The sequence below is a fragment of the Octopus bimaculoides genome, chromosome 5 (assembly GCF_001194135.2).
Source record: "Octopus bimaculoides isolate UCB-OBI-ISO-001 chromosome 5, ASM119413v2, whole genome shotgun sequence".
NCBI classification, from domain to species: Eukaryota; Metazoa; Mollusca; class Cephalopoda; order Octopoda; family Octopodidae; genus Octopus; species Octopus bimaculoides.
This window is the reverse complement of record NC_068985.1, coordinates 112,383,818-112,395,823: the sequence shown is the minus strand read 5'-3', so window position 1 is coordinate 112,395,823 and position 12,006 is coordinate 112,383,818. Positions and strand designations below refer to the sequence as shown.

The window sequence follows — 12,006 nt, the reverse complement described above, 5'->3', positions numbered from 1 at the left end:
CTGACCAATGACATTTTCACATGCTGCAATAATATAATATCAATTGACTGTGGTAGTTTAAATATTTATAGGACACATCCTCCATAATGTCTAATGATTTGCTGACCTATGTATGTATGTGTGTGTGTCTGTGTGTGCTTGTGCATATATATATATATCGTGTATGTTTTTATCTCTGTGTGTATATATATTTTATATAGGAATAGAAGATCTAACCTCATATGATTTGTCTGCAAGCTGCAAGAACTCCCCACCTCCATCCTTCAGTCTCATCTATAAACATTTCTCTGCTTAAAATTAGTTTTGGTGTCTCTTCTCAATAATCCTTGTTTTATATCGATTTTTTCATGCTGGCATGGGTTAGGTGAGTCTTCCCCAGCACAGCCTCTAACCAGTTGTTACAGTTCGGTGTCATCTCCCCTGCCCGAGGTTCAGCCTCACTTCTTCCTCCCGTGTCTTCCGTTGTGTTAGCCTTCTGCAGCTTCCTTCTACTTGGGTTACTCGGTACCTCTGAATAAAGAACTACTAAGCTCTAATTGTGGAGGGATCCTGTGAAAGGGGTAGACCCAGGAAGACGCTGGGCCACATTGATGAAATGACAAGGGACCAGGAGTTGTGGCGATTTGCTGTACTTGAGAAGGTGCATCAAGCTAAATAAAGTTGCTGTCATCCATACATACAGCCTTGCCCTTTACAGGTGCTGGTGCCACATAAAATGCACTTGTGCCAGTGTTGTGTAAATGCACCTGTGCCATTGACATGTAAAAGCACCCAGCACACTGGAAGGGTTGGCATTAGGAAAGGCATCCAGCCATAGAAACCATGCCACAAGAGACAATTGGAGGCTTGACAGTACCATGGCTGACCAGCTCCTGTCCAACTGTCCAACCCATGCCAGCATGGTTCAACAGAGGAGACGGACACAGCAGTGGCACATTGTAAGATGCTGAGAGCAAGACAAGGCAAATAAGACATCTTGGTTATCAACTGCATCAGTCTCCATCCCTAATTGTCTTGACTGGGTCTCATGACTGGATTGAAGCTGGTCACAGATGAAAGAGTGAAGGTGATGGTCCACAGCTCTTCATCACTTTAAACAAAGCCCCCCCCCCCACAAAAGTCGTCAGTCATCCTTAATGATAACGAGATGATCCTCACAGTTCCAAAAGCCAACATGATCCAACTTTCATAAACAATAAAACGGTGTAGCCACCACCTCATAACCCATTAGCGTTTAATCTGGCTTTATCTGGCCAAAATATTCTACCTGTTTTCCATTCAAATTGACCACATCTGCCCTTTCACACTTATCCTACAATGTCGTTCAAAAACTAAACAATGATATCATCAAAATCACAAAGCTACAAGATAATGTATGATTAATTCACAACAATGTGAATAAATAAGCATCACATTTGACAGAATAATTTGAATGCTAAAGGGTTAGAAATGACCAAGATGGTGATTATCTTTTCATCATTATCCTTGTTTTAATGTCTACTTTACCATGTACAGGTCAGATGAGAGTATGCTAGGGCAGAGCTTTCCGTGGTCAGATTCTCTGTTACCGGAGCTCACTTGTTTCTAAGTGAGGTAATAATCTCTCACTCTATTGAACAACAAACAATACAGACATCTTTAAATGGAGAACTAGAAACAAATGACACCTTATGAACGAGCCTTTTGTTTACAGAGGGTGCACAACATGTCAAGAAACCTAGATGTGATTTTGTAGTGGACTGTAAATCTGTAACACTACTAGTTTACAACTAGCTAGTGAATACGTGTAAATGATATAAATACAAACTCATTCACACTGACAAACATAGGCACACAACATGCATATATATATATATATATATATATATATATATGCATACATGTGCATGGTTGGCTTCTTTCAGTTTCCACCTCCCAAATTCACTCACAAGGCCTTAGTCAGTACAGAACTATAGCAGAAAACACTTGCCCAAGAAGCCATGCAGTGGGACCAACTCTAACCAAAACCATATAGCTGGCTGGGAATTACTGTATTTTAACATGTATAAGGAATCCTTTTTTGTCAAAAATGAGGTTAAAAGAATATGGGAGTTTCTTATACATGGATAGTATTATAATCCCTTAGAAAATCTTTTTTCCAAATTTTAAGCCCCAAAAATAAGAGGGTTCTTTGTATATGTTAAAATATGGTAAATTTTTGTACTCCACAGTCATACCAAATGCAGTGGAGGCATGTGGCTTCATGGGTAGGGTTCTTAACTCATGATTGTAAGATTGTGCTTTCAGTTCTTGGACCGGATGACACATTGTATTCTTGAGTAAAACACTTCGTTTCATGTTACTCCAATTCACTCACCTGGCAAAAATGATTATTCCTGTGATGGATTGGCATTCCATCCAGGGAAAAATATATGCACCTTGGAAACTGGGAAATTGACCCTTTGGCTCAATTTGGATCTTTATCTTAATTTTATCATGCCGAATGCATAGAAACCATTAATTTATGAAATGCAGATTAAAACCTGAAAACAATAGTGTAACTGTTGCATTTTCCAGCATAAAAGTCAAATTTTCTGGACTAAAATTTACTGCCAAAAAAAAGGGAGGTCAACTTATATAGCAAGATGACTTTGGAAGACTGAAAATTCCATGTGGAAAGACAGCAGGGTTTAGATAGGAATTTTGAAAGAAGTATCTACAAAATTGGTTTTTAAACTTTGAATGGCTGTGGGAGTCCACCAGAATAAAGCAGGACTCAAAGAAGTCTATAGATTAAAAAATGGTGGAGAATCACTGGTTTAACATGTTGGTTGACCAATCACTTGGTTTGTTGTTTGTCCATCAAAGTTCTTCTGTTGCTGTTTGCAACCTCTTCAGTGACTCATGACTCCCTACTTGCTCCAAGGCCTGCTTTTCATATTTTCATTATCATATGCCAAATCATGTTCTTTATGTACATCTCTGAGTCCTTCAGTTCTCAAAACCTGTTGTCTGCTATTCACTCTCTTTATGTTCCTTGTCGTATTCTTCAATTTCAGACTTCTCATTCAAAATGGTGTTAACATAAACCGCTGTACCCTGCAGGGAACTTGTCTACATGCTGCTGCACTCTTTGGAAAAATCGATGTTGTTCGCCTACTTCTTGAAGTGAGTACCTCTCTCTTTCTTACTCTCTCTCCATCTCACTATATCTCTATTTTTCCTCTCACTGTATCTCACTCTATCTCTCTATGTACATATTCATGTGTGTATATCTTTTGTCTTTTTACTTGTTTCAGTCATTTGACTGCAGCCATACTGGAGCAATACCTTGAAGGGTTTTAGTTGAATGGTACTTGTTCTATTAGTTATTTCTGCCATTCAGTAAGACAGTCTACTAATGTACTGATGGATACTAAATATTGAATACTTATAGCAAATGCTGAATAATTACTTTGTTTTCTGTATCCACAGTGTGGTGCCGATGTCAACCAATCTAACTCCTATGATCAGACAGCCCTTGACATCGTCAATCGGTTCACCACGGTACGAGCTGCTAAGGAATTGAAAGCTTTGTTGAAAGGTAAGCAAGCAATACATCTTTCTTTGGCTAGAACCTTGGCTAACTTTATTCATTGGAACATATCATCGTTTAACGTCCACTTTCCATGCTAGCATGGGTTGGACGACTATATGCGTATCTATTTTCAGAAGTCAAACATGTATAGTAATAAACAAACGGACAGAAAGACATAATAAATGCACCAGATGCACAAACAAACAGAAAACAAACATGGGTCACAGATTGCACTGAATGCCCTGGCCAATAATTGATGAGGAATTTGTGACCTGTTTGTTTTCTGTTTGTCTGTGCATCCAGTGCATTTAGTATGTCTTTTTGTTTGTTTGTTTATTGCTATGCATGTTTGACTTCTGAAAATATTATTCATGTAATGCAACACACTCCTCATATTTGACCTATCTGTGTATCTATATAAAATTCAGCAGTGTGGCATTATTCTGTAGTAATGCCCTTATATAAATATAAATGTGTATCTATATATGTATGTCTTTATGTTGATATATTTATATATGTGCATGCACACAGGTATGTGAATGTATTGTAACGATCAAAATGTACGTCCGTGTTCCATGGTGTCAAGGGTTGGACAGTTTGATAGAATCCAATACATCCAAGGATATCATTGAGCTCTAGTCTCTGCTTTGACATGGTCTCTATGGTTGGATGTCATCCCTAACACCAAACACTTTAAAGTATGGACTGGGTAGGTGTATTTTATGTGTGCTACTGGCACTAATGAGGTTGCCATGCAGCCTACATGACTACAAAACTCAGGTAGAGAGTTGGGAGGCAACATTTATGTAAGGAGATGAGGGTGTAGAATATGGGAAGATGGAAAGAGGGAGTGGCAAACTGTTTCTTGTAGTGGAGCAACGTGGTCACGCACTTTTAGGAGAGTCAGAATGAGCAGTAAGAGCATCATTATGATTGTTTAACATCCATCAAACCAGAGCACTGCATCAAGCTCCAGTGTCCGCTTTGGCATGGTTTCTACAGCTGGATGCTAATACCAACCTCTTCACAGAGTGTACTGGGTGCATTTTATGTGGCACCAGCACTAGTGAGGTCACCAAATAACTTGTAAGATGAAGGAAAAGTCCCCTCAACTGGGAGTATGAAAGAGAGATGGTGGCTTTATGCCAGGTGTTGAGATGCTAATGTATGATAGAGGGACAGGAACAAGTGTTACATGGCTACCCTGTATTATATAAGGGTGGATGTGCATGGCTGGAAAGAGAAATAAAGATGGTGGAGATAAGGTGTTGAGTGTTTCTTGCAAAACGTGTCTGGTCTTTGGGGAAGTATTGCCTTACCTGGAAACAGGGAAGGGTTGCTGACTGAAAGGGTATCAAACCATAGAAAATCTGCCTCTTAGAATTCCATCTGACCCATGCTAGCATGAGAAAGTGGACGTTAAATGATGATGGTGGCAGTGGTGATGGTAGAATTCCATGTAAGTATGTGTATATATTTATGCCCCTTATCTTGACGTTGTTGTTGTTGTTGTCGTCATCATCACCATTATCATCATCATTTAATGTCCGTTTTCTGTGCTGGTATGGATCGGACAGTTTGTAGGAAATTGAATGAACTAATACAAATTTTCATCGAGGCGTCGAGCTGGCAGAAACATTAGCATGCCGGGCGAAATGCTTTGCGGTATTTCATCTGATGTTACGTTCTGAGTTCAAATTCCTCTGAGGTCGATTTTTCCTTTCATCCTTTCGGGGTCGATAAATTAAGTACCAGTTATGCACTGGGGTCAATGTAATCAACTTAATCCCTTTGTTTGTCCCCTCTATGTTTAGCCCCTTGTGGGCAATAAAGAAATAAGAATCATTAGCACACCAGGTGAAATGCTTAGCGGTATTTTGTCTGTCTTTATGTTCTGAGTCCAAATTCCGCTGAGGTCAACTTTGCCTTTCATCCTTTCGGGGTCAATAAATTAAATACCAGTTGCGCAGTGGCATTGATCTAATTGACTGGTCCCCTCACACAAAATTTCGGGCCTTGTGCTTAGAGTTGGAAAGAATACGAATCTTCGTCGTACAACTGTCTGTTAGATCAGCCCTGTTGTCTCCTAAGGGTTAAAAAGCGTACAAGGGAAATTATAAGCACTAATTTCTCCGTCTTTAGTCAGTACCACTGGTTCTTGGGTCTGTTGCTCTTCATGTATAATGAAGATGATTGGGTATCAAGCACATATGGAATTGTATTCCACCAGTATTACCATTGTGTGTATGTCACTTCACTGTATTACAGTTTCTTGTCCAAAACAATATTAGTGGACTAAAATACCACCACCACCATTACTACTACAACTGCTACTACCACCACAACTTCCACCACCATCACCACTACTACTACTACTAGTACTACCACAACTATTACTATCACCATCACCACTACTATAACTACTACTACCTCTACTACTACTACTACCACCAGCAGCACCACCATACCACCACTACTACTACTGCCACCACCACCACTTCTACTTTGCTAACACCACTATAACCACTGGCACATCACCGTTACAAGAATATCATCATCATTACTACTTCTACTACTACCACCACAATCACCACTGCCACCCCCCCCCACCACCACCATCATCATCACAGCTGTGAGCACATCAGCATCACTATTGGCGTCACCGTTAGCACGTCTCCTTTCTTCATTGTCTCAATGTAAAACCATTGCGCCATCTCCACCTCCACCACCACTGCTACTATTACTACCACCACCACTACTACCATCACCATCGTTACTAATACCACTACTACTATTACCAACATCAGCACAAAACCCACCACCACTACCGTCACAACCACCACCATTACCTAACACTGCCACCACCACCACTACTGCATCCAACATCATTTGATGTGCCTACATCAAAATGTTGGCACCATGTACCACTCTGTCTTAAAACATTTCCAGTGTTTGAGAGAGGAAAAACTGCTGCTGCTACTGCTGCTACTACTACTACTACTACTAATAATAATAATATTATTATTATTATTATTATTATTATTAGTTGTTTGAGCAATCATAATTACCATAATAATAATAAGCTTCCCAGATGTCTGTCCCCTGACTAGTGCCCCATCCCCAGCAACTTAGTCCCCAGCCCCACCTCCCACCCTCCACCATTAACCCCCACTCCTCCTCCTCCGTCCCCATTCCTGTAGTTCCAGTTTATATACATATAATATATATATATATATATATATATGTATGTATATGTACGTACATCACTGGTTTGGTCCAGTAGTTTATATAGTAACTATTATGAACTGGTGGCAATACATAGTCATCTAATTATGCTTGTTGTTGTTCTTCTTCTTCTTCTTCCTCTTCCTCTCCCTCCACTTCTGCCCATGTTGCCATGGAAACTGATCAATACTCAATTGCTATAATTGTCTCACTTTCTAGAATAGTTTTGGTTCTGCTTTGAGTTGTATTTGTTTTTTTTGTTTCTTCCTTGGTTGTTTTTTTTTTCTTTTTACTGTTGTTATATGTTTCCCTTTTTCTTTCTATCCTTTTTTTCTCTCTCTCTCTCTCTCTCTCTCTCTCTCTCATAGGCACGTGTGTATATATACATACATATATATGCATATATACATACATACTTATGTGTATATATTCATGCATATATATAGATATACATATATATATATATGTGTGTGTGTGTGTGTGTGTGTGTGTATATACATGCATATATATATGTATATATATGCACCCGAACACTGTATGCGTGTATGTGTGTGTGTATATATATATATATATATATATATATATATATATATACATATGTGTGTATATCCTTTATGTGTGTGTGTATGTGTGTGTATTTATATGTATGTATGTATATATGTATACAGGCGTGTATGTGTACATGTATATGTATGTATGTATGTATATAGATGTATATGTAGGTATTTGTATATGTATACATGCATGTATGTGTATAATTATTCTTTCCTTTTCTCTCTTCTCTCACTCTTTTTCCATCCCCTTTTGTTTTCACGTCTCTTAAGGATATTTGGTTCAAAGACATTTTTCCTTGTGTCAAGACATTAGACCTTCTCCAGCTCACGCCATCTCCTTATGTCTAGCCGACTGTCCATCCAGCCAGCCAACCATCTAACCAGCCAGCCAGCCATCCCTTTCTCTAACCAGCCAACCATCCCTTTCTCTCCCTACATGTGTTTGTGTGTGTTTTTGTTAATCTGGGTGTTAATATTATTTTGAAGGCATTTCATCTGTCTTCACATCGTGAGTTCAAATCCCGACAAAGTTGACTTTGCTTTTCATTATTTTTGGGGTCAATAAATTAAGTACCAGTTGAACACTGGGGTCACTGTAATTAACTTACCCCTTTTCCCTTACTTACTAGCCATGTGCCGAAATTTAAAACCATTGTTATCATCATCATCATTGGCGGTGAGCTGGCAGAACTGTTAGCACACTGGTTAAAATGCTTAGCAGCATTTCATCTGTCTTGACGTTCTGAGTTCAAATTCCACCAAAGTCATCTTCTTCCTTTCATCCTTTTGGGATCAATAAGACAAGTACTAATTGAGGATTGGGGGTTGATGTAATTGACTTGCCCCGTCCCTTGGATTGCTGGCTTTGTGCCAAAATTTGAAACCAATAATAAGGTGCAGGGGTGGCTGAGTGGTAAGTAGCTTGCTTACCAACTACATGGCTCGAGGTTCACTGCATGGTGCCTTAGGCAAGTGTCTTCTACTATAGCCCTGGGCCGACCAAGTTGATTTGGTAGACGGAAACTGAAAGAAGCCTGTTGTGTATATGTATGTATGTATGTATGTATGTATATATAATTAATCAAAGGACATACTAAGTATGTCTACCTGCTTGAAATAACTGCCAAAACCCATTATTAAATCGCCAAACTATATATATATATATATATATATATATATATAATCGTCAATATATGTATATACATATATTGTGTGTGTGTCTGTTTGTCACCCCCCCCCCCAATATCACTTGACAACTGATGCTGGTGATGTTTACGTCCCTGTAACTTATCAGTTTGGCAAAAAGAGACCGATAGAATAAGTACTAAGCTTATAAAGAATAAGTCCTGGGATCGATTTGTTCAACTAAAAGGCGGTGCCCCAGCATGGCCACAGTGAAATGACTGAAACAAGTATAAGAAAAAAATATGAAAAAGGCAAAATACTACTTACTAGCAGATGGTGTGGTAACAATGCCCTTTGTTTTGCTAATGGTAGAACCAAATTTATTTTAGAATTAGTTTTAAACTTGGACTTTAGTTTTCCCCTAATGGCTTGTTCGGCCTGTTGCATTGATTAAACTGTTGACCCCTTCTATTGTGATATTTAAGTTACAGTGTGCTACCTTTGCTTCAATTAATTTTGGAAATAAGGAAGTGTTTGGTGAAATAACTTTATTATGAAGCTGGCGTTTAGAACGAAACTGTGTATGAAATTTTGATGGATGGTTTTAATTTATATCACTAACCTTTTTGTTAGCATATTTCTGTTGAAATATACATTTTTTTAGTGAAATAATTATTATTACGAAGCTGGTGTTTGGAGCAAAGATGTACGTGAAATTTTGATGGAAGATTTTAATCTATATCACTTTAACCTTTTTGCTAGCATATTTCTGTTAAAATACACCGTTTTTATTTCAATTAATTTGGAAAATATTGAAGAATTTAGTGAAATAACATTATTATGAAGGTGATGTTTGGAACAAAAATTTAGATGAATTTTCAATGGAAGGTTTTAATTTATACCAATTGAAAATGTCTGTCAAAATCTTCCCAAGTCTTATATGTAAATTAGGATGTATTTTGCATGCTTCAATGTGCTTGGGCGTTTTTTCTCCTCGAAATATGCTCTGCTAAAATTACGGTGCGTCTAATATAACTGTAACTTTTATGCCTCTAGAAAACATGTTTGACCCTTTAGCATTCAAACTGGCCATATGAATCCTATAACTGCCCATGTGAGTCTTCTGTAGTTTGAGGGTTCTAACTCTTCATGCTTCTGTTTTTATAAACTACTTATATGGGCTTTGTCCATTAGTTGTTTTAAAACTTTAGCGTTTAAACCTGCCATATCCAGCCCACATCCATTTTATGTTCAAACTGACCAGATCTGGCCTCTCACACTTACCCTACAACATCATTCTAAAAATAAACGATCACATCACTGAAATATTGAAGCCATGAGATAATGCATAATTAATTCAAAAACAATGTGAATAAATTTTAAAAAAGCATTATCTTTGACAGAGTAATCTGAATATCAAAGGGTTAAAATGAAGAATTGCAGCCAAGCAAAAAGCTCATAGCTGGACTGATGTGCTTTTAAACTATAATACATACTGAAACCTAGAGATAGGCTTCAATGAACTTGGTAAAAAGCCATTTGCCGTAATGTATTGAAATAAACAGCGAAAGTCCCTACTTTATTCCACTGCCCCCGCTTGTTCTATATATTATAGTTGCCAAACTGAAATCTTTTAGATTCCTAACGAGTTTGTACTTTTGATTAGCATTTGAAATAGTCATTAATTGTGACCTTGTTTACAGGAGTTGCTTGAAAAGCTGTTGTTGTGTTTGTTCTGGCTCTTGATGAGTTTCTGGGTTCAAATCTTGCCGAGGTCAACATAGCCTTTCATATTTTCAGGGTTGGTAAAATGAAGTGCCAGTCAAGAACTTAGAGTTAATGATACAATCTAACTTCCCTCCCTACAAAATTGCTGGCCTTGTGCCTAAATTAGAAACATCATTATTATTATTATTAATTATTATTATTATTATTAATTATTATTATTATTATCATCATCATCATCATCATCAAGGTAGTGAGTTGGCAGAATTGTTACCATGCAGGGGGGAAAATGCTTTGCAGCGTTTCTCACAGCTTTACATTCTGAGTTCAAACTCTGTTACGGTTGACTTTGCCTTTCATTGTTTGAGGGTCGGTAAAATAATTATCAGTTGAGTACTGGGGTCAATGTAATCAACTTGGCCTTCTGCCTGAAATTGCTGGCCTTGTGCCATTTTCTGAAACCATATTATTATTATTATTATTATTATTATTGAGGCGACGTGCTGGTGGAATTGTTAGCATGCTGGACAAAATGCTTAACCTCCATTTTGTCCATCTTCATCTTCTTAGTCCAAATTCCGCTGAAGTTGGCTTTGCCTTTCATCCATTCAGGATCGATAAATAAAGTACCAGTGAAATACTAGGGTTGATGTGATTGACTAGTCTCCTCCCCAAAAATTTCAGGCCTCATGCCCTTTCATCATCCTCATCATCATCATCATCATTTAACATCTGCTTTCCATGCTAGCATGGGTTGGATGATTTGACTGAGGACTGGTGAAACCAGATGGCTGCACCAGGCTCCAATCTGATCTGGCAGAGTTTCTACAGCTGGATGCCCTTCCTAACGCCAACCACTCCAAGAGTGTAGTGGGTGCTTTTACGTGCCACCGGCACAAAGGCCATATTGAGGCAATGAGCTGGCGGGCAAAATGTTTACCTTCATTTCATCCATCTTCACTGGATGGGATGATAGTGGGCTGCTGGAGGTAGCTCCACACTGCAATTCCATTGTGCTTCCTCTGCTTATAGTGTTAAGCTATGCCATATCGTTGTACATCTGTTTACAACCAGGTGACTGGACCATTTAAAAGCTAAGTTGGTTTGGCCAGGGACTTAAATCAGCACCAGTGATGAGATCTGAACCGACGACCTCTTGGTTGTTTGTCCGATTGTGACGACTGACTTGACCAATCATATCTACTGGATGTGACCTGGCAACCTTAACTCCACTACTTCTTTGCCCTCTGACACTCCCCCGCTACACATAATTGTGTTTGCATGCATGTGTCAATACATGTATGTGTGTGGGTGTGTATATATGCATGTATGTATACATACATGTATGTATGTATGTCTATTTGGTGGGGAGGAAGCTTTTAGGTATAAACCACTTCTCACCTATAACAACCGAATTGCCACCCCCTTCTAATTCACCCTTCCATCTTCTTCTCACTTATTGACCTACCCAACCAAGAATAACTGCAGTACCAAACAATCCACCCAAGTAATCCAACTTTTATAGCCTTTTATTTATCTTCTTCTTCCTCTTCTCCGTCTTCTTCTTCTTTTTCTTCTTCTTCTTCTTCTTCTTTTTCTTCTTCTTCTTCTTCTTCTTCTTCTTATTATTATTATTATTATTATTATTATTATTATTATTATTCTTCCTCTTCTTCTTCTCCGTGTTCTTCTTCCTCTTCTTCTCTTTCTTCTTCTGCTTCTTCTTCTTTTTCTTCTTCTTCTTCTTCTTCCATCTGAAGTGTCCTTGACATTTCTTGATGGTTCGTTTAGTTGAGGTGAAGAGTTTCATTAACGAATCTT

The 12,006-nt window shown here is 38.3% G+C and overlaps 1 protein-coding gene across 1 annotated transcript in view; it reads left to right on the top strand.

Annotated features, from left to right (window-relative positions):
* Positions 1–12,006, top strand: part of LOC106876855 (caskin-2) — a gene marked incomplete at its 3' end in the record, with an annotated part of 405,195 nt that overhangs the window by 174,985 nt on the left and 218,204 nt on the right. Inside the window, exons 8-9 of the mRNA XM_052968105.1 lie at positions 3,039–3,147; positions 3,454–3,562. Coding sequence (XP_052824065.1) covers positions 3,039–3,147; positions 3,454–3,562 — 218 coding nt within the window. The remainder of the gene's footprint in view (positions 1–3,038; positions 3,148–3,453; positions 3,563–12,006) is intronic.